Here is a 25627-nt window from a genome sequence, read left to right as displayed (position 1 = left end):
ATGTAATGTAAGCTGTTAACTAAAAGCATTTGGAATTTGATATGCACACCTCTGTTGTAACACACCCAGGAAAGCAAAGTGGACCTTTGTACTGAGGAATCTAGAAATTGGGTTACCAGATGCAAGAGAGGATAAGGCCCCTATGCTTTAATTACTCCTGGGGAATTAATGATGGGCAATAATGTTTTATAGACATGTAAATAGATTGGCATACACAAATACACTGGGTCTTTCCCCCACTTTCCCCTTCTGGCATGCACAGAAGGAAGTTTATGTGAAGGAGAATGAGGCAAGAATTTCAGGATACTGACTTAGTGTGTTAATCATCATGGCAAGACAAACAGCCATAAAATAATATACCATATTACCATCCATAGGAAGAGCTTTCTTTACCTAAAAATCAAATGATAGTTACATGGTACATGCACAGGCAACAGTGGTTCCCCATATGTTTTAAGATGAACTTAAAAGCAGTGGCTGACATATTGTGCAGAAGTATGTCAGCCTAGTAACATAGCATTTGCACAATTTGAATAAGTTGTGCAAATGCAACATTTGCACAAACTGTGTGACAAAAGAGTAAGACCACTATTCCCAATGGGTTTATTCTTGTATAACACAATTTGTGAAACTTACACAAATGCAAAGTTACTAGGCTCACCAGTTGAACCTTCATGTTTATGTCAGGCCTTAGCACATTTTCTTTGGATTTAGGAGCCAGCCCCAAAATTTGGTAGCCAGACAATAGACACTTGACAAAATTACCAGACTTAGTGATGGACACTGTGGAGAGTGTAGCGGAATGAAACAGAGAGGTAACTGAGGCGTGTTAAGTTTATTGAATAAAGTCACTAAGGTTTATTACTTGATTATTATCACATTATAAACAACAGTCCTACTTGGAGTGAAAGGTCATCCTAACAAAAAAAAAACCACTCAAGCGCCTAGAAAGAAATACAAACAGACCCATCAATCTACAGAACGGATGAATGAGAACATTCTAAACTCTACCACAAATCTATATACAGAGATACATACAATAAATCAGTGGCGAGAACCAAGACAATGTATATACGTACACATCAATCCCAACAGAGAAGAAGGGAAGAGTAAATGGGCTTCTTTTTATTCCTTGACAAGTAACATAGAAGAGAAACATGGACAAAAATGGATTTTATGGAACAACTCTACCTGCTCTTGGGAGCAATAGAGAACACGTCTGTTTCTTTTTCTATGTGACAGTCCTTCAGATATTTGAAGAGGCTCTTCTCCAGGCTAAACATATCCAATCTGTTCAACTGTTCCTCATAGGACTTGGTTTCCAAATCCTTCACCATCTTGGTTGCTCTTCTCTGAACCCATTGATGTATATCAACATCCTTCTTGAAATATGGGGTCCAGAACTGGACACAATGTTCCACGTGAGATCCGACCAGCGCAGAATAGAACAGAATGATCATTTTTCATGATTTGGGCACTTGTGTTGAGGCAACCTAAGACTGCATTTGCATTTTTAGCAGCTATATCACACGGTTAGCTAATATTCAACTTGTTGTCCATGAAGACACCTACGTCCCTTTCACATGGACTGCTGCCAAACCAGGCCTCCTGTACTTGTACATTTGGTTTTTATTGCCCAGATGCAGGACTTGACATCTGATTCTGTAGAATTTCATTTTGTTCAGTAGAATTTCATATATCCATGGCATCTGTGTCTATCAAATTCTTATTTATTTGTTTTATTATTTGTTTATTACATTTATAAATCGCCCCATCCAAAGGCTCTGGGTGGTGTACAACAAGTTTAAAAGGACACAAAAACACACACCATTTAAAACACAGTGTTCAAAACAATATACAAACAATTAAAAACCAATTAAAACACTTAAAAAACAATTTAAAAATCTTGGAAGGCCATGTCAAACAAGTAAGTTTTTAGGGCTCTCTTAGAGGCCGACAGGACACTGATTCTCTCTGCTCCACTTCTTATCTTAATCACTATTTGTTTTAGTTTGTTTTTATTTTATTGTCAGCGTTGTAGCTGATAAGATGATTGAAACCTTAATTGAAACATGAGAAGAAAGCAAAACAAACGAACTACAAAGTTGAATAAGCAATTAGAAGAGAGACCTTCAGTTCGGGACTCCCTGGGAGAAGAGGTTTTTACATCTCAAGCAAACCAAACATTCCAAGTGGAGAAGGATATACTCTGTGAGCAACCAGGACACCTGCAGCAACCCCAGAATGAAATTAAGCTGAATTGCAGAGGTACTGAAGCTATTTTCGAGGATACTCACGCTTTTGATAAATTAGGTGCTGGAATGAGAAGCAGCACGGTGGGGAGTTGTCCAGAATCAAAGTGTGAAGGCTACAAATCTTCCATTCCAGTTAGTAATTTAAGTGAAGTGGATGAGCCTTCTTTGATACTCTTGAATGACTCAGCTGATTTATCTCCCTCTACTCCCAGGAAAGCGTCCTTACCCGATCCCAGTGAGGATTTTTCCTCTAATTTGGCTTTATTAGTGCTGGAAACTTTGAAATATCTTTTCCAACGCCTTTCTAGAGTTTCAGAACAAATGGACCAGCTGGCTTTGGAATTGAAGAAACTATCTAAGTCTGTTTTAAATGATAAATGCAGGGCCCCTATAGCAACAAGTTTGAAGGAGAACCACCAGCCTGTTGATGCTAGTGTGCAGACAGAATTTCAGCCTCCACACACAAACCAAATACCACCATATGCTGGCTTCAGTATTCGTGGAGGGGTCTCCTCTTCGGTTCATTCTGGATATCATAATTATGGAGGGAATGGGAGAACATCTCGGTTAATATACCAACCCAAACAACTCATTCTGGATATTTGTTTGAATTCAACCAGTCACCAGAGGTGGTATTCAAAAACCCTGATTTGTAGGTCTCTTGCTCAAATTTTGGCCTTCCCTGTACAAGCCATTGATTTGACGTCGTTTTCAGAACTCAGCCCTTCTAAAGTGCATACGCTTAAATGTCTGCTTACATTTGATCATGCCTTGATCCCGCAATCTCTGATAAGAATGAGGAATCATTTGGCTGTGTGGGAAATTTCTCCAACGAGGGTCTTTGAGGAGGTTGTGGACATGGATGTGAACTGGATGAATTCTCCTAACAAGGCTGTGAACCCTAGTTTGCCAGAGTGGATTCATACGTGGAAAGAGAATCCCCAGAAGGGAATTCAAGGGAGACACTCCTCTTCTGTGGTGCAGAATCCTCCTCAGGACCTTTGGTCCGGAGACCCCATTTTGGATGGCCATGTTTCACCTAGCCCGATTCCCCCGCCTTCTGATGAATACAAAGATCTATTTTTTACGACAATTTTGGAAGTTGGAACACTGTCAGAAGATTTTAATTTCTTGCAGATTTTGGTGGATGAGGAGTCTCCCGAACCAGTGGATCTGAGCGGTCCATACTCGAAGGATCCTTTGATGACTCTGGGGTCCCAGAACCTTTGTTCCCCTTCTATTCCTTCTAATTCCAGCTCATTGGGATCCCGGGCTGAGGATAGCATTTTTGAAATAAATAATCCATCCCTTCTTAAGGATGGACTTTGGGCTAATATCAGGAAGCTAATCTCTCTTGAGAATATTTTAGCAGAAAATCGCAAGCACAGAAAGAAGGTGCCTGAGGAGGCTAATGGGAGACCTGTATTGTTGGAGAAGACCTCTGCTGCTCCCTCTAATCAATTGAATAACTTGCCTACTTTAGATCTCCACCTACTTTAGATCTCTTAGGCAGACTAAAATCTGCCCAAAATCTGCCTAAAATCTCTACTTTAGATCTCTTAGGCAGACTCTTAGGCAGACTAAAATCTCCAATTTCTTTTTCCCCTCCACAAATATAAGTGGAGCCCTAGAAAAGTTGGCAGAACCTCCTGTGCAGAAGTGACATCGTCTGCTAGGTTCTCCTAGGCGGGGATTTTATAAGTCGATCGGTGATTCTGCCTTATTTGCTGGTGGAGAGTTCAATCTTACACCAATGTATCCCCCGTTGGCTACACCTAGGCCAGGAAGCGGCTCTAGATCTCCACCCATAGAGACTCCATCTGACTTACATCCCCGTGCTGAACTGGAGGAACAAATGCAAACTGTAGGCAATCTGATTGGAAAATTCTTAGCTGGAATATAGCTGGATGGCTTGGGAAAAGGTCTGATGTGGAGTTTATCACCTTCTTGCAACAATGGGACATTTTAATGTTTCAAGAGACTTGGTCCAAAGAAGACTTGGTTATTAGTGGCTATACTGTTCATGCATTAAAAGCCCATTCAGATAATAATAAGGGAAGGTCCAAGGCGGGTCTGGCATGTTGTGTTTCATTAGCCCTCAATGTCGAATCTATTCGTTTGCCTGATCTTCCTCCGTATGCTATGACTATTCTCCTTAAATATCTAAGCAGGGATATTTTGCTGTTTAATGTATATATCCCTCCTGGTCTAACCTCCAGTTTGTCCAATAATATTTGGCAACAATTAGATCTATATATATTAGAAGCAACACTAAAGTACCCGCATGCTGCGGTCGTCCTTATGGGTGATTTCAATTCTAGATGCGGTACAGATGACAGTGCTCTAATGGCTTCTCATTTATGGAACTGGGGGGATTGCATTGAGGGATTTTCTGCACCAATCCGGCAATCAAAAGATCAAGTTATCAATAGGTCTGGAGTTCAACTGATCCACTTGGCTAGAATGTTTGAGCTGGTATTATTAAATGGTACTATTTCGCCGGATATTCCAGGCGAATATACATTCATTTCTTTGCGGGGGAGTAGTGTAGTCGACTACGCTTTGGTTTCTCGCTCCCTGCTCCCCCAGGTTACATCTTTTGAGGAGGGCGAGCAAATCTTTAGTGACCATCTCCCGATGCTCACTTGTCTTGAATTACCTTGGGTGAGGGGGGATACCCCTTTCCCTTGTCTGTATGAGCAAAGATCAGCTAAGCTGGGCTGTAAAATCAAGTGGTCAAAGAAAGTTGAAAATGAGTTGAATACCTTATATGATTCCCCTGAGGGAAGTAATTTGTATAACTTAATTGTACTAGATCAACCGGGTCCACAAGCAATTATTGCATATGAGGACCTAGAAGGTATGTTGATTCAAAAGATTTCACCCTTAGCTACCCACACCCTTCTTGTGTGCATAATGGGAAACGACCTAATAACTGGTATGACCCGCATTGCAGGAGGCTGTGTGATCAGTTGAAAGGCATATATAGAGATTATAGATCGAGTTCAGATCACAATCTTCCACCAACATATTTTTTGATAAAGAAGGCCTACAAAAGGAGCCTTAGATCTGCCAAGACTCAGGCATTAAAAAATACCTGGGGTAAGTTAATGTTGGCTACAAACCAAAAAGACAGTTGTGCTTTTTGGAAAATTGTTTCGGTGACAAACCATTCTAATATGTTGTGTAGGATTCCAGCTAAAACATGGGAATCCCACTTTTATGCTCTTTATAATGATGCTCAACCCACGCAGCTTTCTGCGTCACCTCCATTTGAGGTGTTACCCTTATGGCCCCCGGTTGGGTCAGATGAAATAGTAGATTTGCTTAGCCGTCTCAAAACTGGTAAAGCCCCAGGTCCTGATGCTATTCTTCCTGAGGTTTTGCTAGCCAATGTGGAATGGTGGGCCCCCATCTTAGCTAATCTGTTTACTTCAATAAACAGTACCGGTATCTTCCCTGCTAAGTGGAGAATAACAATAGTGGTTCCGATTTTTAAACGGGGTTCTCATTTTGACCTGTTTAACTACAGACCCATTAGCCTGCTTTCGGTAGTGGGCAAAGTCTATGCCCTCTACCTGTTATCCAAACTTGAAACATGGATTTCTGACCAGCAGATCCTAGGGATCGAACAGGCAGGCTTCAGAGCTGGTCGTTCCACATTTGACCACTGCATGATTTTGAACCATCTTGCATGTAAATATTCTAGTGCTCCCAAGGGTAGACTTTTTGCAGCTTTCATGGATTAAAAAGCTGCTTTTGACCTTATTTCTAGGGAATTATTATGGTCTAAGCTTGGGAAGTCCTCGATGGACAAAAGACTGTTGTTTTTGATTATGCAGCTCCATGTCGATTCCTCTATCCGAGTCAGATATGCTCCTAATGGGGCATTAACTGATCCAATTTCCGTCATTCGTGGGGTCAGGCAGGGTTGTGTTCTGGCCCCTACCTTCTTTAATTTTTTTATCAATGATTTAGCGCAGTGCCTAGAAAAGATAGATTCACACACCCCAAAATTGGCTGACATTCGTGTGCCAGTGTTGCTGTACGCGGATGATGCGGTGCTATTGTCCCAGACTCGACTCGGTCTTCTTAGATTGCTGACAGCCTTTGCCCAATACTGCAATGACAACAATTTATCTATTAACTATGAGAAATCTAAGGTCCTGGTCTTTACTAAAGCTAGGAAACTTTACAAGTGGGCGATAAATAAGGAAAATATCGAGCAGGTTTACAAATTTAAATATCTTGGTATACATTTCCAACATAATCTTAACTGGAAATCCCAAAGATTGTATTCTATCTCTATTGCCCGTAAAACCCTTAACGCTTTTTTGCGATTTTACTATTCTAAAGGAGGCCACTATATGCCTATGGCCCTCCAAGTTTTTCGAGCAAAGATTGTAGCCCAATTACTCTATGGTGTCCCACTCTGGATCCAGGGAGTAACACCAGAGATGGAAACGATTCAGTCACTATTTCTTAGCGCTATCTTTGGGGTACCCAGGTGTGTTTCCTACTCTGCATTATGTTTGGAATCTGGACTTTTCACTATTCTCTCTAAAGCATGGGAACTTACTTTTACCAGATGGATCAAACTCTGCTTGGATATTCAGGAGCCCTCCTATTTTCTGTTTCTATGGAGAGACTCCTTTCCCAGTCCTTGGCTGTCATGTGTTAACAACAAAATAATGCAAATGGGTCTATCTCCCTCTGAAATCCTACTCATGGGAAATGAGAAGGCGAAGGTTACACTCATAAAAACGCCTTCATGACATTGAGCACCAGAATCTAGTTTCTAGGGGAAATAGGATCTGTTCCCCCCTAATTTTTGGTATCATGCCCCCCTTGGGGAATAGCGGTGCTAAATATTTAGCTTTCCTACACTTTCCAAAGTTTAGGATAGCTTTTACTAGGGCTCGCATGAATGTTTTGCCTTCAGCCCTTCTGGAAAAAAGATGTAACAAGGGATCGTCAGATTATGGCCTATGCCCCTGTGGTGCAGGCCTCCCTGAAACAGTTTTGCATGTGCTGCTTCATTGCTCCCTGTATTCTGATACCAGGAAAAAGCTCATATTCCCCCTATTAGAGCATCTCCCAGGAAGAGCTGACCCCTTTTATCTGAATTTCTGTCTTGAGGATCGAGATAACAAGATTACTAAGGTGGTGGCGAAATTCTTCTGTGTTGCTATTAGATTAAGATCCTGCTTAAGATCCAAATTTTAGGAGCTACTGTTTATTATTATGTACTATACTATTGTTGGTATGTTTTGTTTTTAATTTTTCTTATTTTGTATGTTTTTTGTATGGCCTATGGCCGTAATAAATTGAATTAAAGGCTGACAGCGAGCCTAAACTGTGGATATCTGCCGGGAGTGCATTCCATAGGTCAGGAGCAGCTACAGAAGAGACCAGGATTCCTCTAGATCATAAGAAATGTATATTCCCACCCCGCCCTGCCCCACCGTGTCTCTTCACAATTGTAAAAGCTAGAAGTTCCCCTCCCCTCCTTTTTTCTTTAAAAAAAATTGTTCTGAGCTCTCACACCAACCAGAGATACTCTAACAAGAACATCATTTAACCTGTTTTGAGTCTCGGACTCTTAGTCCATAGGTTAAACATGGCAACAATCTATAACTACGTTTTGCCAGAACATCTTTTGCCAGAACATCATTTTCACCAGAAAGTGAACAAATGCTTGTGTGGAAACAGGACACAGTTCAGCCAAAGTACAGCACACATAAGCTTAACTGATTTAAATGGGAGAGTATTATATGACAACATTTTATTCAGTGACAGAGTTAAGCAAATGCAATAATCTGTTCCACTGAAATCAGTATGCAGAGTGATCCTAAGCAAGTTGATTCAGAAGGTAATTAAATTCTTTAGTTGGTTTAGTGCTTTGCTTTGGCTGGATGTGCCCTTCCTTATTTTTTTTTAAACTGCCAATGGAAAAATACAAATTTATTTACTTGTATACACTTGCAGTATATAAGAGACAAATACTAAGCAAAACAATCTTGGTTTACCTGTTTTACATTCCCTGCTGTTTGATATCTGTTTTTCTTAGGAAGAGATTATATGAAGAACAAGCTAGTGGGAAATAGGGAAAAAATTAATCTTATTTTTTAGTAGTGAATAGCTGTTGAGATTCAGATTACCATAATTTATTTTTAACTGGTGTGGTGTAGCTGCTGTGCCTTTTCTGACGCACAGAAGTTAAGCAGGTGAAATGTTTTCCATTAATTTTTTTATCATGCTAGGAATAATCTTGACATTTCTGTGCTTTAGCCTGCTGTTACAGACATGAGATCAGGGCCAGTCAATAAGATTGGGATTCTAGTAGCTTCAACATGCTGGAATAGACTGGTGAAATCCTCTATAATAGTTTTACCAAGTGTCAGGATCTAACCCACAATTTACCTACCTTTAAAGTCTTGAGAACAGATACTATTAACCAACTTATGTCAAGACCCATTAGGATGGTCCGCCCAAGACAGTTATTGGATCCAGTAGGATTCCAAGAAGCCGTGGAAGGGGTATCAAGTTGGATTCTGTCGATGCTCTGGTGCAAACTTGGCTAATGAACTCACTAGAGCAGTAGACACAATTGCTTCTAAGTGTCCTTTCCTACCTGCTTCAAAATTAGCCCCATGGTATACAGAAGAATTACGGGAGCTGGAGGAGCAAGGTAGATGACTTGAGTGCAAATGGAGAAAGGCTTGACTTGAATCCAATAGGTTATAACATAGAGCACATTTGAAGATCCAGCAATATGCGCGGCAAAGAAATAATTTTTTCTGCCCACATTACATTCACAAGTTCACACCAGCTGACTTGTCTGTGAGAGGGCTGATACAAGCCCCCACCACTTGAATCCAAATTTGGAACCATCAATTACCCGCTCTGACACCTTTAATTATTTTTTCGCAGACAAAATCTCTCATATTTGAGCCGAACTGGATTCTACAATTAGGGCAGAGTCTGTTATCAAGGTATCAAGCAACTCCTCTTATGTGGTCAGATGGGATCACTTTCAGTTTTTGACTCCTGAGGATGTGGACAAGCTGTTTCAGACTGTGTGTGTCCTATTGCCTGCTCTCTTGACCCTTGCCCAACTTGGCTTATTTTGTCTAACAATCAGATTGTCGGAGAGGGTCTGGTAAACATCATAAATGCTTCTCTGAGGGTGGGTAGGACGCCTTCTTGTCTTAAAGAGGCTATATGAAAACATTGGACCTCTCAGAGTTAGGCAACTGTAGGCCAGTTTCTAATCTCCCATGGTTGGGCAAGGATGATGGTGGTGGTGGCCTCAGCTCCAGACAGTCCTGGAGGAAACTGATCTAGACTCATTTCAAACTGGCTTTTGAGCAGGCTATGAGGTCTTGGTTGGCCTGCTGGATGATCTCCAATTAGGTATTGACAGAGGGAGTGTGACTCTACTGATCTTTTTGGATCTCTCTGGGGTTTTTGATACCATAAACCATGGTATCCTTCTGGGTCATCTGAGGGAGGTGGGATTAGGTGGCACTGTTCTACAGGGGTTCCATTCTTACCTCTCAGGTAGATCCCAGATGGTGTCACTTGGAGACTGTTGCTCTGCAAAAGTGAGAGCTACTGCTTGGAGTTCCACTAGGCTTCATATTGTCTCCAGTGTTCTTTCTGGAATGCAAAATTCCAGTAGCTTTATGGAATTTTCTATGTGATCAGGGTATTTGAAAATAAGAACTCATTAAGGCTATACGGATGATCTGCCGCTGCTGCTCACGCCTGCTTTCCTCAGCAGACAAGTGGCAGCGTTCTTCCCGTGCCCCCACATGAGCAGTGGTGCGGCAAAGGGAAATGCAGGGAGTGGGAGGCCCCCTCCCACATCCCAGGGTGCCCTGGGGCAAGGACGTGGTGGCTGATCTCATTAGAAAGCAAGCTGCGCATGTGAATACCCGTATTCTCTGGGTTGCAGTCTGCAACCTGGATTGCACATGAGTGCTTCTATGATGCATGTGAAGTTGTTAAGTAATGAGCACTGTCAGCTTTGATCTCCTATTAGTGGAAGAGGTAGAAATGAGTTCCAGTCTACCCCTAAGCATTGCTTTACCCTTCCCATCTGCCAACCAGATGATCGATGTTGGTATCACCTCTTAGCTCTGGGTTCCTGGTGAGAAACAAAACAGAATTCCAAAATAGTCCACAAACATTCCGATTGTCCAGGAAAAACAGAACCCAACCTGGCTTGCTCCTATCATCTAACAGCAGCTTGTAAGACAAAGTTCTACACCCACTAATTGTTCCAGATAAAAAAATCTCTGTATAAACCTCTTTGGAAACTTTTGATGAAAAGTGGTATATAAAATGTTGTTAACTCAGAGGATTTTGCAGGTACAACCTTTCTCTCTCTTTCATGACAAACTGCTCCTGCTGAAATTCATACTTGCTACCTAACTGTTAAGGTACAAAAATCCTGTTCACTGTTTCACCTGATTTCTGTATTTTCTGAATTTTCTCCGCAGTAAGGAGGGATTGAAAAGTTTGGCTGCTTGATCTGTGCACTATCTTGAACATTGTGTTTTCAGTTCAGTATTTATTATTTATTATGGCCACCAGCTTAGATGGCTTTACAAGAAGCAGACAAATTCATGGTAGACAAGTCTATCAATGGTTACTAATCTTGGTGGCTATATGGGAGCAACAGTAGGGGAGGGGTGTTCCTTCATCTCTTGCTGGTGGGCTTCCCAGTGGCATCTGGTGGGCCACATGGGAAATAGGATGCTGGACTAGATAGGCCTTGGGCCTGATCCAGGAGGGCTGATCTTATACTTTTATGTTGCTCCTATGTTTGTGCAATTGTTTTGACAAGCGATATACAGAGATATAGATAAATTTTATTTAATTTAACCAACATATATCCAGGTTGTGTAACTGATCTTTGGTTGTATGTTCTAGCTCATAAATGGTGTTTTTTCAAACATATAAAAGAAAGAGAGAGAAAGTTGGAGTCTCATGATTTTCTGGCAGCTACACACTTTCATGTTAGAGTCCATATCCCACAAGTGGGATAGTTGCTGCTATACATAGAGCAAATCTCCTTGTTCTTTGGCACATTATTAAGAGAGTGGAACCCGTCTTCCATATTTTATTCATGCAGCAATCTAGGTTTGCCAACTAACTGGGGGGTGGGGGCGAGGAAGGCTAGTGGTCTGTTTTTGTGCCTTTAACAGCAGCTTGATAAGCAGAAATAACCACGTGTCGTGAAGCTTCTCACAGCATGCAGGTAAACACATCATCACCCACTAAAATCTGCAAAATTTTGTTGTTAAAAGCACAGCCAGAAGGCCAGCTGTAAAGCTGACAACCTTAGTGCAATTTGTAGCAAAGGACATTCCTTGTAGTCTGTTGATTTAGTGTTCTTTTTCATTCGTTTAATGAGAAATGATTGCACTTCACTGTAAAAAATACAGCTAGTAGCCTTCTACCCTCAATGGATAGCTGCAAATGTTTTTGCTTGGAAGGAAAAAGTACATTTTCAATTCAATCAGTGTACAACAGTAGACAGACCATAACTGAGGCATATGCAATGTCTTGAACCCCAGGGGCCCAAATGGGAAAATCTCATGAGCTGGAGAACTGCTGTGAATGTGGGTATTTTATTGACAAACCAGTTAACCCCATATTTTGCATATCATTTGCGTGAATATAGTGGATACCAAGGAACAGCTGGTGGGCATTATGCACTGATTTATCTTTCTGCAATGATTAGCTCAGATCTGTCGAATCCCATCACTCAAAAGCAAACCAAAATGTGTTTATACGGACATCAGAACACATGAAAGAAGAATGGATCTGGGGGCTTCTACTTTTTTCTTCACAGGACCTTCAGTACACATTGCTATCACCTTTTCAGATTTTATATGGGGTGGAAATGTAGATGATGTGCAGAAATGATTTCTGAAGAGCAGTAGAAAGAAATCTCTAAAGTAAAGTTGTGTAAGATCATTAAAACGTTTGTCTAATGAAGCTGGCTGATACACAAAGGTATCAGAGCTGATTGCACAAGGGTAAGTCAGCCTGCCATGTTGCATACATGCAAGTTGCGCAACTGTACAAATGGGGAAATTGCATAAATAATATCACTCTAGCCCATTATTCCCAATAGGGTTGCTCTTGTGTAATGCCATTTGTGTGATTTGCAGGCCTGCAGTGTTACTGGGCTGAATTAGTCTATTGTGGTATGTCAGCCACTGATTTCGTTGCCCCATGGAAGAGTCTCTTGATCCAAGAGCATGTTGAGTCCAAATACCTTCAATAGTTTTTGTGCACATTGAGGTTTCCTCTTATGATTTTAGCACCATTAAGCAGCCAAGCCAAATATGGCCAAAGCATAAGCATGCAAATGGTCCAACAGAAACCTTCTTCCAGTCTCCATTTTGTTCTATTTTTGCTTTTCTATTGTGATCCAAAGCACAATCACCCATGCCTAGCAATGCCCATAGTTAAGCCAAGGAGATGGAACTCCACTAGTACACAGGGCCCTCTCTCCTCCCACTGCTGATGCTGGAAGAGCCCTGGTTATTCATATGGAGTTGCACTGTTAAACTTCAGGCCTTGTTTGTTTTAAATTAAAATGTTTTGTTCTGCATTTTGTATTTTAATTTGTTCATATTGTTTTCTGTGTTTTTATTGGATTTTTTTAACCATTGTGTTATTGTGAGCCACCCAGAGATCTATTTGTTATGAGGCAGCTAACAAATACAGTTTATTATTATTATTCATTATTGTTATTGGTTGATAAAGTAACAAATACAGTGTTTGCATGCAGGTAGAAGCTGAATGAAGTGTCCAGCTAGTCAGTTGAGTTCCAAGATGGCCCCATCAAGGGATCCTCTAACATGATGCTGTACATTCAAATAATCCATCTTAACTAATCTTGATGAGGTCTGATACTAGCAATGTCCAGGATCTAATGCAAGCAGCTTGACATTTTAATTCACTGTCTTTCACACAATTAATCAGAACTGGTAACTGATTATATCTTTCTGCAATGATTAGCTCAGATCTGTCGAATCCCATCACTCAAAAACAAACCAAAATGTGTTTATACGGACATCAGAACACATGAAAGAAGAATGGATCTGGGGGCTTCTACTTTTTTCTTCACAGGACCTTCAGTACAAATACAGATCTAACAAATAATACCTGATTGCTTGAAGAAATATGATAAAACCTTTCTAAAATGGGATGCAAACCTAAAAAAAATATTTATAATTTAAAAAATTCCAAGAAGGTGCAACTAATGCTCAGATGGCTCCAAGTTCTTGTTTCAGCCTCAGTGCAAATGTTTTCAAGGTCTTGTAAAGATTACCCGTATTGCATATCCTAAAAATGCAAGTCTTCAAGGGGAAATGGTTCTTCCAAAATATTGGTTCTGCATTATTGTTCCCAATTGCCAGCTTAAAGCAAGCCACTTTCTTTTTTTTTAAAACTAAAGGTACCAACTTGGCTGCACTGGTACCTCACTCTGGTTTAGTGCTCTTTCCCGAAGTCTTAGCTCTAGGCATTCCACAGTAGGCGGGTATGTTTTGAGTTCAAATTTGTTAGCAAATAGGCTTGGGGAGTTTAACAGCCACTTCAGGTCACCAGTTCCATAGATGCAAATGTCTCTGACATAATGACCTGCCAAGGAATAAAATATAATAAATAACAGCAAAAACAACAACTCTAAACACATTATGGACAAAGCAAGAATGCGTTCCTTGACTAAGTCCTGTGCAGTCCAGTCCTATCTTGAGAAGGAAATCCAACTGATTTTAATTAGAATTGCTCCTCAGGGTTTCCACAAAGCAGTCAACCAGATGCTCACAAGCAGGGCATGAAAGTGACAGCCCTCTCCTGTGTTATCCTCTGCATCCAGCAATCCAAAGCAAAATGCCGCAAATATAGAGGTTTCATTTAGTTGTCACAACTTAGTCATTGTAAGCCATGTCTTCTATGAACATGAATTACATTTTTAAAATAATTAAAATGGCCCTGACCTGAAGAAGGGAGGGGAGGGGAGGGGAGGGGAGGAGGAGGTGTTGTGTTGCCCATAACATATGTCACAGGCACAAGCCAATAGGTGCCCATTACATCCATACAGCCACATTCTGCACCACAATGGATGATGGGAAATGGTGGGTCCTGCTCCAGTATCTTCATTTAGCACAGGGGTTCCCAACTTTTTAAAACAAGTGTATATCTTCTGTTGCAAAACCTCAGCTTAGCTTGAGATTGCATGTGTATGCAGTTGCAGCATGGGGAGGCAGGAGAGCTCTGAGTACCCCCTGGAAGCCATCCCCCATGTTGGGAACCTCTGATTTAGCAGACTGAGTTTTCAGAAACAGTGGCCCCACTTATCCAGCTTGCTGGGGAAGTGTCATATCAGTTCTGGCAAGAAGCTGAAAATAACTGTCCAGTTCCTGCATGAAAACTATGTTGTCAGCCACACATATTCACACTGTGGCTAAAACTACATATTATGCAGAAATGTGTATAAGGGGAGAAAATAGAGTGGTTTCCAGCAGGAGCAGAGAAGTGGTGGTGATGGGAGGAGAGACTTAACCCTTTCTCCACTTACTGTTTCCTCTTTCAGACTGACCTCAAGCAATTCTTACTTCTGAGTTTTAAATACAGTATATGTTTCTCCACAGGGGAGGATTAAGCTTTTTTGCCGTCCATAAACAAAAAGGCTTTTGCCGCCCTTTTGCCTTAAACAAAAAAGGTTTGCCTTTTTTATATAAGGTAAAAGCGGGGGACTGTATCCTTGCCCACTCCACCCTTGGCAAAATTTGAGGAGGGGCAAAATTTGCTGCTCCTCAGATTTTGCCACTGTAGGCAAATGCCCACTCTGCCTCTCCATTAATCCACCACTGTTTCTTCATCTTTAATACCCTGCAGGGGGGCAAGTGGATTGAGGAGGAATGATTTGGAGTGGAGAAACAGAGGGAAGGGAGAGGGTTAAGTGCCCCCTGCTGTTTTTTGTTTTGTTTCTGTTGTTCCTGCTTTTCTTCCTCTAAAGGGCCATAAGGCCAAAGCTTGGCTGATTCTCTACTGGCTTAATTGACTTTACTGTCCTCTTTATCTGGCCTTGTATCGCAGAGTCTTCCTAACACTCCAAGCCACTGAGGCCACCAGTCTTCAACTCGAAGAGCCTACACCCCTGTTGTGGAACAACTCCATGAAAGCCAATGGGGAAATTTAGGTCAACATACTGTCAGGATTGTAAATCCAGGAAGTGCATTGGGAATCTTTGCACATATTCCCCCTTTCACACAGGGATTGTATGTGCAAGTGTCGATGAGAGCCTTTAGTGCAAACTAGAAGTGCACAAAGCACATGGGAAGTGTAAGTTCTGTGTAATCTGCAACTACACAACCTTGAGTGTCAAAGCTTTTTTCAGTGTCAATGCATTCAGCTTTTTTCTCATTTTTCAGATTGTAAAGTTGGCTATGCAGGCTGTACAGCCAAAACTAATATCGGGCTAGTCTCCTTTTGCAGGGCGGATTTCCAAGAACAGCCTGGTGTAATACCAGAGTTTCTGGGACTGTGTGCTACAGGGTCAGATAGACATGAAATAGATTCCTGAACTCTTTGGAAACCCTCATAACACTGGATGGAAAAATAAGACCAGCGCAGAACAAGGTCATGGGATGTTCAGTGGAAAGAGTCAAGCTTTCAATGCCGGAAAATGAAATGTAAAAACTATATGCAGTTTACCATGACAGCCTCCATGTAGTTTCTTCATATCACTCCACTTAATAGCTCTCAGATTACCTTCCCATGAAGCATTTGGCATGGAACCAGGGACACCTGTTGTTTGAAGAGAGAGCAAATGAGAAATCTGAGTCTTGTGAGGGCACTGCATTTAGTCTCAAAATGCCAGATGGAGCATTGAGAAGATCAACACTGCTGTCACCCAGTTGTTTGCAAAGACAACAGACTTCACTTGAAATCTTTGGATTTTCTTGAAATCACAAGAAGTGCATCATTCTCTTTCAAAGTGTTCTAAACCGGGGGTCAGCAACCTATGGCACGCAAATGCCCAAAGTAGCATATGAAAGGACTCTGAGTGGCACTCGGGTTCACATGGGATCCCTCCAGGAACTGCAGCTCCATGACGACAACAGTGGCCAGGCCAAGCCCACTGCCCAAAGCATTGGAGGACACTGATTCAAGTGTTCACTTCATTGGGGAAAAAGCAGAGTATTCATTTAACAAATAAATACAGTCAATTTCTTCCTGAAACACAAGGAGTGTGTGTGGTATTCATCCATACAAAGTGAATGCTTTAAGGCATCTTATGATGATTGTTTTTATTTTATTCTATTCTTCCCCCAGGGAGCTCAGGGTGGCATACAGTGTCTCACCCTCCCATTTCATCCTCACAACTACCCTGTGGGATAATTCAGCTTTAGTAACTATAACTGGCCCAACATCACCCAATGAGCCTCACTGCTACAGAGATGGTAGAAGGTCCCAGGTTCTTCTATCCCTGGCATTTCCCAGGTAGGACTAGGAAAGACTCCTGCCTGAAACCTTGGAGCTGCTGCCAGCCTATGTAGACAGTACTGAGCTAGATGGACCCATGGTCTGACTCAGTATGACAGCTTCCTATGTTCCTGTTACTAGAACCCAGAAACCCAACACTCTGTCCATTGTACCATACTGGCTTCCTGGTACTGGATGACTGGATGATATTTATAAATAAATATCAGTCATCATGATATCAGCCATAAATCTAGCAGTATGAAAGGCTGAGAAATTAGATTAGGTATTTATTTATTTAACACATTTATATACCCCCCACCTACCAAAGTCTCCAGGTGGTTTACAGACAAAGAAGGTTGAACTGGAGCATATGGGGATCCCACCTATTCTACCTGTGAGCATCTAGGATTGCAGCCTCAAAGTGCTCTGGTACCCCATGCTAACTGGGCAAAGAGGCATCTTTTTAAAGTGGCGATTCTCTTCATTTAGCAGGGAGAGAGCAACTGGCCCTATCCACCCCCAGCACAGCATCCCTCCAGCGGCTGTTGCTGGAGTCTATCTTATGTTTCTTTTTAGACAGGGCTCCATCTTTCTTTCTTTCTTATTTATTTATTTATTTATTTCTCTCTGTGTAAACCTCTTTGGAAACTTTTGATGAAAAGTGGTATATAAAATGTTTTTGTTGTTACCAAAGAGCATGAAGTGAACTTAGTCGGTTGTGGAAATACACAGATGTGGACTGAGATACAAAGGAGGAGAAAAGTTCAAAACGCAGGATCTAAAAGTTCGTGACAGTTGAAAATGGGAACGACAACCAACCAGTTTGTCACTAAGTTGTCAAAGCACCCTGTCAGACTACTATAGTACTGAATCACGCCACTGGATGTGGATGGAAATGTGAGGTGAACAGTCAGACCGAGTTTAAGCATGCAGTCAACAGCTGTACTTTGTTTTCTTTGCTTCCCTGCATGCCCAAATAGTGAGCTTTTGGTGCAAGTCACTCAATTCCATCTGCAGGCTGCAGCCCTGTTATTCACTGTGACTTTCTAACTAGCAACTCAAACCCTGGAAGCAAATCCTGTGGATTTCAGTGGAACCACACCTCCATGAAATGTGCTTTGCATTAAGAAACAAGTTGTTCTAGTAAGAACTAATCAGCCTACTTTCCTTTCAATGTCTCTACTTCTGGACTAAATTTGGTGCAAATCGAGGTCCACAAGCTAGATCTCTAATGTCTCAAATGTTCATGTGTCTGCCATCTTGGATCAGGGTGGATGACATCATCACAAACTATGCTGTTGAGGTGTCCCTATGTGTCACTCATTGCAAGTGTACCTAATTTGGTTTAAATGGGTTAGACAATCCACAAATTAACTTGCTTGCTCCTCAGATGTTCATGTGGCCGCCATCTTGAATTACAGTAGATGACATCATCACACACTGTGCCATTTGGGCATCCCTATGTGTCCCTACAGCTATAGCAAATTTGGTTCAAAGTGGTTAGGCTGTTCACAAGTTAGCTTGTGAACAAGTTAGCCCACTTGCGCCTCAAAAGTTTACACACCCGCCTTCTTGGATTGGGGTGGATGACATCACCACAAACTATGCCATTGAGGTGTCCCTATACAACTGTACCTGATTTAGTTCATACTGGTCCAGGTGTTGCGAAGTTGATAGGGGGAGGACACACGGACACACACACACACAATACTGGGTGATCTCATAAGCCTACTGGAAAGTAGGCTAAAAACAGAGAACTATGCAAGAGCTGAGTGGTTCAGGCCTCCCTCCTATCTTTGGAGTAGGAAGAACATGTGAAAAATACTGCATGTACTACTAACAAATTATATAGTGTTGCCAGTGAAGGCAGTACTTGGCAGGTTCAGGTTCCAAGGCCACAGCCAACTTTTGAAAGAAATGCTGAGGAACAACAGAACTGAATGCTCAAACATATTAAGCACTTCACACATGTAAAAATGGGATTCTTCTGCCTGCCCCCCCCCTTTACTCAAGGAGTCCCCTCCCATGAAAATATTCTTTCTCCCCTCACCAAAAAATAGCCTGCAGCGCCCCTGTGCAATTCGTAAGTTTAAAATGGCTGCAGCAGCTGTGCTGAGCAGAGGAGCTCTTCCTCCACTCCACTTCCCATCACCCTGATGGCCACTGTCAGACCAGCACCCAAAGCAAACCTCTTCTCCAAGCCAGCAGCGCTGTCCTCCATTTAAATGCATGGCTTGGATCTGCTCCACACCGGGATGGCTAGCAATTAAACAGCTGGAGCAGAGCAGCCAGGATGGTTAAAACAGCCTGCAACGCTGCTTTAAACTTGAGAATTGCCAGCTGTGCTGAGGCTAGCTGGGAGAGGATTCCCTTCATCACTGGGTACTGGTGGGGAGGAGAAGGAATAATGAGAGAGGTTGCTGCTGGGTGCCAAGTTGGGTCCCAGAGGCAGGCGGTGGATTTTTGTGGAGGAACTTTGCAGGTTCCTGGGCAAAGAGCACCACAACAGAAAAGGAAAGGAGAGAGAAGAAATCTTGTGGTGGTAGTGGGAGTGGGGGGACGACTCCCCAGGCAAAGTGCACCACACAGAAGAAGAAAGACCTCAAGGGCCAACCACAAAGGGGCAACCGACCCACCCTACACATTGTTAAAGTAAGATGTCCACATATTTTAAAATGCCCACAGCCAAAATTAAACGTTCATTTATCGTTAGCAGCACTCACTTGGCAATAAGAAGTAGGATCTTGCTCTCTCCACATGCAGCAGCAGGAAGAATGGGTGTCCCTTCCTGCCTGGAACCTTGCAAAATTCCAAACCACCCTTCTCTTTCCCTGCCTGTACCCTCTCTTATTTGCCCCAAGGTGGTGATAACCAATGCCCAGAAAGAAGGTTTTTAAAACCCCACTAAACCTGTGCTCTTGATTGGTGGCGGAGGGGGGATGATGCCACACCAGGGCACCAGCAAATTCCTCCTGTATTTAGTATATTGGGTGAGGAATTCTGAGTGCCCAGCTTAAGCCATTCAGAAGAAGGGAAGCCTCTGCCGGCGAGTTGTGGAAAGGTACAAAAACTGACAGCAAAGAAAGACAGAAAAGAAGAGAGGGAGAGAGATACAGTTTGGGGTGTGTATGTGTGTGTGGGGGGGGGAGGTGCTGCTTAGAGGTGGGACACTGCCTCAGTTGCCCCAATGGGCTGGCCTCCCATGAGTCATTCACACAAATACATGTATGAGTGTACAAACATCTGTGCACTCATACAATATAATGTCTGAATGGGGCTCTAGTCTCCTGGGGAACTGCCTATGGAAAAACCAGTAGAGTTTCAGTGAATGGTATAAGCAAGATTATTTACATCAAGGCAGACAGAAAGTAGATCAGGATCTACTGGTAGATCACTCAGTGATTTGCAGAAGACAAGTAAGGGGCCGACTCCCAATTGCTAACAATAGCAACAAGAAATCAGCTCCTTCCTCTGCTTGCAAATTAGAGGAAAACTAAAAGGTAAAGTGTGCCAACAAGTTGATTTCGACTCCTGGTGTCCACAGAGCCCTGTGGTTTTCTTTTGGTAGAATACAAGAGGGGTTTACCATTACCTCCTCCTACGCTGCATGAGATGATGCCTTTCAGCATCTTCCTATATCGCTACTGCCCGATATAGTACCAGCAGGGATTTGAACCGGCAACCTTCTGCTTGTTAGTCAAGCATCTCACCTCATGAAAAGTGTTAGTAACCCTAATGGGCTTAGTATTTCCTTAGGCAATAGCAGCCAGATCAGAGCCTCCCACAAATCAGGATCATGATGCAGGGGTTGGGGGCTGACATGACCATTTGGTTGCTATTTACCTTGGGAACAAGCTCCAAATAGTACCAATGGGAGCTTTCCCGCATTATGAATAGCAGCTGGATTGTGCTCCCCTGTGAAACACAGTGGGGTTGCCATGATCCCAACCTGCAGCCTTCCCATTGGATGAGCTACTGACTAAAGAAAACTAAGCCAGTCAAGGCAAATAACATTTTAATCACCACATGTACTTTGACATTTAGGCTGCTCAAATGAAGAAACTAGAGGAATACCAGGAGTGGATTTTTGCTCAAAAGGACTGCAAGCTCAATTCTGGAATTGAGTGCTTACTGGTCAGAGCATGTGCTTGGGACACCTTTGCCTAGAATTCTAGGTGTATATCTGCCCAACATCCTCAGCTCCTTGCTACTATTATATGCTTGGCTTCAGGTGCTGGACCTTGAAATGCTGGTAAAAAAGACAAGTAGATTCTACAAGCTCAAGTCTGCTCACCCATGATTTATATGACAATACAGGCTTCAGTATGGCTTCCTGCAACTAAGCCACAATAGCGAGTTGTGTTCAGTAAAGTTGGCTCTTTCTTCAGTCCTTCATTCAATTTCCTTCCTGTGTGGAAACACATGGGCTGCATTTTCCTAAAACTCCATGTCAGCTGATAGTAGCAAGAATACCTGCCAATACTTGCAAGTTATGAGGATTGACCAAAACGATAATGAATTATAGCTGTACTGAACTATACCTGGATGATTTTCCTAGTTGGTCTCCAGTTTCTCCTGATAAACTGAGCATATTAAGTAATTCTAATTACTTAGAATTAAGTAATTCTAAGGGAAAGTGAGTTGGGGAAAGTGATTTGCCAGCAGCACTGTTTAAAGCATATTTTAACTGGTAGATTCTGGTGCTTCAATAAATAAAGGAGGAATAACCCCAAGAAGTTGGAAGGCCCGTATTGTGGTGCCAGTATTCAAGAAAGGGGGATAAACAACCCCCAACTATTTACTGATCAATCAATTTCCTATGTATAGCCATATGCACACACACACAAAAAGTTTTTGGGCAAACAGAAGAAAACCGAGATATGTGTAAATATCTGGACATGTCATTTTAGCATAAATTACTTTTTCTTGGGGCTGGTCTATCCATCAGGTGAATTCAGATGATCACCTAGGATCGTGGATTATCAGCGGGGTGACAAGGTTCGAAAAGGAGGAAGGAGACAGAATGGAATAGTGGAGGAAGGAGAGTGGTGGAGAGATATCATAGACTCATAGCCCACTTCCTCTCTTCTCCTCTTCTTCCTTCTCAAATTCCGGCCAGGAGAAGGAACTACTCTTTGTACCTGCTGGCATGCCATGGAGTAAGTGTGTGTGTGGGCCGGGGGAATGCACCACAGAGTAAAAGAGGTTGCATAGGGCCCAAAGATTTTACCTTCCTCCCCCCCACCCCACCCCAGGTTCTCCTTATGTACAGTATCGTTTCTTTTGAAAGATTGTGAAATTGCCCAGAGCAACCGAAAGGATGAAATAGAAGCCCTGAGGAAGGCTGACCTGTATTTCCAGCCAGTCTGACTTTCATAAGATTCTAGGAAGACACATCTTTTGCTGGCTAAAGGTTATCATTTGAAAGATAGGTGAGATACTCCCTTTCCCCAGGCAACAAGCATTTCACTGCAATGTTCTTATCTCTGGAGTGTCCTCAGAGGAGGCTCTGAGCCCAGGGAATGAAGCCCAGGAATAAAAGGGCTGGGCTTCTGAGTATAAGTTACACATGGAAGAGCAAAATGTTGCCACACACCAATGTTAGACAGCTTTAACCCGAGTGGTTGAATTACCTTTCCTGTCTGCCCACTGAGGACATTTATTAAAAAGATGGATTAAAATACTCTTCCTGGTGGTGTTGTATTATAAAGTAAAGTGTGCCATCAAGTCGATTCGATTTCTACTCCTGGTACCCACAGAGCCCTGTGGTTGTCTTTGGTAGAATACAGGAGGGGTTTACCATTGCCTCCTCCCACGCAGTATGAGATGATGCCTTTCAGCCTCTTCCTATATCACTGCTTCCTGATATTGTATTATAGCACCCAGCAATATTTGGCTCCATGGTGAAGCTTAGTGTCAGTCACTCTTAACAGCCCTTCACAGACTTTGGAATGCTCTCCCAGGGGCTATTCATTCCTTGGACTTCATCACAGTTTTTAGAAAGCTTGTTAAATCTTGGCTTTTTATCCAGGCCTTTACATGATTGTTTTTATTGCTGCTTCTGTGTGTTTTACCCACATATAGTTTTTATGTTTGTATTTTTATATTTTAAATCAGATATTTCATTTTAGCTTAATATTTTAATTGTCATTTTTATTGTATTTTTTAACTTTTGTAAACTACCTTGGGATTGTTTTTAATGAAAGGCGGTATAATTTTACAAGAAAAACAAACAAACAAACAAACAAACACACTTGGTAGAAGACCATTCTTACCAACTGCATCAAATAATCATAACTCTTGCTTGCTTACATGGAAAACTGACTTTGAAACAGAAGTCAGATGAAAAACTGATAACAAAAACCAAGTGGATACAGATAAACAGTCTTGCTTCTGTATTCTTGCTTTCCATTCTCACTTTTAAATCTGACTTTATACATAGGAAGTCACTTTGGATGATTTTTGCTGGGATCAAAGATGTCACATCTGAAGAAGAGCTAAAGGTAAAAAGCCTAAGGGCTGCCAGAGTCTAAGTAAAGTAAAGTGTGCCGTCAAGTCGATTTCGACTCCTGGCGCCCACAGAGCCCTGTGGTTTTCTTTGGTAGAATGCAGGAGGGGTTTACCATTGCCATCTCCCGTGCAGTATGAGATGATGGGGCTATTCTTACGATCACAAAAATCGGGCTAGGAAAATCCTAGCCTGATTTTTGTGATCGTAAGAACCACCGGGCTCGCAGCTGAGCCCAGTGGTTCTGGAGCGGCTAACCCGCTCCTGTAGCCCGCCCCTTAGCCTGGGTTTGCGGACCAAGCGCTCCGCAAACCCAGGCTATCTGCTCGTGAGTAGCTGCAGCGCAGCTCCGCACCACGGCTACTTGCGAGTAGACCCCCGGCCGGGAGGCTTAAAAGCAGCCTCCCGGCTCGGGGGTCTCCCTAGTATGCCCTGCATGCTTGCGCAGAGCATACTGGGGTTTCCGGGGTCCGTGCGGCCCCCAAGCTCCCCAGCCCCCGCCGGCTCTGTCTTGGAGCCGGCCATCGTGTGGGCAGCTGATCCGGCCGCCCAGGGCTCCCTGCCCGCTCGTGAGCGGGGAGAGCGGGCTTAGTCTGCTCTTCCCACTCACGGCTAGGAACCGGGTCTCACTGATCATGAGACCCGGTCCGATGCCTTTCAGCCTCTTCCTATATCGCTGCTGCCCGATATAGTACCAGCGGGGATTTGAACTGGCAACCTTCTGCTCGCTAGTCAAGCATTTCTCCACTGCACCACTTAAGGTCAAGCATTTCCCCACTGCGTCACTTAGGGACTTACCAGAGTGTAGACCAGGATTAATATCATTTTGCCATATTAAGTAAATATCAAGGATGGCATAGTGGAAAAGGCTTGACATAACTAGAAAGGGCCCCAAAGAATGATGGTTCCCTGTTAACAGCAGCCCTAAAGCCTTTTCTGATATTACACTTTCAGTTAACACAGAGTCATGATAAATGTGGAGAAATTTCCATCATGATAAGTTGTACACAAAATTCTCTGCAATGTGGAGATGAAAACACAAAATTCTCTGCAATGTGGAGATGAAAACACAAAATTCTCTGCAATTCTCCCCAGTATGGAAACTTCCCCTGTTATGAAAATGTCCCTCTGTGGGGTTTACTTTTCTGACTCTAAGCAGAAAGAGACACTTCTGGGGCTATATCTATGCTGAGCTGCATTACTTAGAGTGAAGCTGTGATATCAATCAAACAATGGCTCTCTGCCAGGGTGTAAAATGATCAGCTTGGAACTAGAATTTGCATTCCTCAGTTTGGCCTTTTGAGAAGGTTAACCTTCTCAATCAGCCCTCTGTTCTTAAGAACAATGCATCGTGCTGCCTACCTGGAATCTCTATTTTTCTATGTCTCTATATGTTCACTTTCATGAAGTTTGAACCCAGTGAAGCTTTGGTTGGGAGCCTCTAACACCAAGGAAGACCAGTGAACACCATCTTCTCCAGATACAGATTCCAATAAACTCACCTCTGCTGCCAAAGGGAAGGTGCTGATGCCCTGAGTACCCCGAATGTTGGGGGCAATATGCTAAATCATTGTAAACTGCTTAGAGAGCTCCGGCTATAGAGCGGTATATAAATGTAAGTGCTATTGCTATTGCTAACAGCTATTATTGGGAATTCAGGCTAAAAAAGGCATTTTCAAAAAATCAAGACTTATAAGATTATGAAGCTATTCACACAATGGGGTGAAATCGGGCTAGCAGAGGCAGAGGCTAGCCCAATTTCGCCCCATTGTGTGAACCACCAGGCTTGGCTGCAAGCCCAGTGGTTCTTAGGCGGGTAACCCGCCTAACTACCCCTGCCCTAAAACTAGGTTTGCGGAGCGAGCGCTCCGCAAACCTGGTTCTAAAGATCGTGAGTAGCCGCGGTGCTGACCTGGTTCTAAAGATCGTGAGTAGCCGCGGTGCTGCTCCGTGCCACAGTTACTCACGAGTAGACCCCGGAAGGAAGGTGAAAAGCCACCACCCGGCTCCGGGGGTCTCCCCAGTATGCCTTGCACGCTCGTGGAGCCGGCACGGAGTCGGCAAGCGTGTGGGTGGCTGATCTGGCTGCCCAGGGCTCCCTCCCTGCTCGTGTGCCAGGAGAGCCCACTGATTGTGAGACCGGCTCTATGTTTGATTTGTGCCTCTGAAAGGGTTTAGTATCCAGTACCTGGTTGACTGATTATTCAGTTCCTTCATCCAGTATCAGCAGGTGATCTCCATTGGTCTCCTCCCAAGATGGTCACTCAGAGAGTACATCCATAGTGTCTTTTTGACCAAATCTAATCTCCAATTAGAGATTAGAAGGAGATCACTTCCCTATTGGCAA

At 42.8% G+C, this 25627-nt stretch overlaps 1 protein-coding gene across 2 annotated transcripts in view; it reads right to left on the bottom strand.

The window, feature by feature from the left end:
- Nucleotides 1-820: 820 nt before the first annotated feature.
- Nucleotides 821-25627, bottom strand: part of LOC128324610 (N-acetyllactosaminide beta-1,6-N-acetylglucosaminyl-transferase-like) — a 32694-nt gene continuing 7887 nt past the window's right edge. Inside the window, exons 2-6 of one of the 2 annotated variants that reach the window (XM_053249381.1) lie at nt 16002-16094; nt 10196-13922; nt 9812-9917; nt 8285-8348; nt 821-6375 (exon numbers count right to left, since the gene is read on the bottom strand). In XM_053249381.1, coding sequence (XP_053105356.1) covers nt 13732-13922; nt 16002-16094 — 284 coding nt within the window. In that variant the 3' untranslated portion in view covers nt 821-6375; nt 8285-8348; nt 9812-9917; nt 10196-13731. The remainder of the gene's footprint in view (nt 6376-8284; nt 8349-9811; nt 9918-10195; nt 13923-16001; nt 16095-25627) is intronic. The other variant, XM_053249382.1, reaches the window with a different exon arrangement.

This window comes from Hemicordylus capensis, chromosome 4, assembly GCF_027244095.1.
Source record: "Hemicordylus capensis ecotype Gifberg chromosome 4, rHemCap1.1.pri, whole genome shotgun sequence".
NCBI lineage: Eukaryota > Metazoa > Chordata > Lepidosauria > Squamata > Cordylidae > Hemicordylus > Hemicordylus capensis.
Note: the sequence above shows the minus strand (reverse complement) of the source record. Positions and strands in the feature narration are given on the sequence as shown.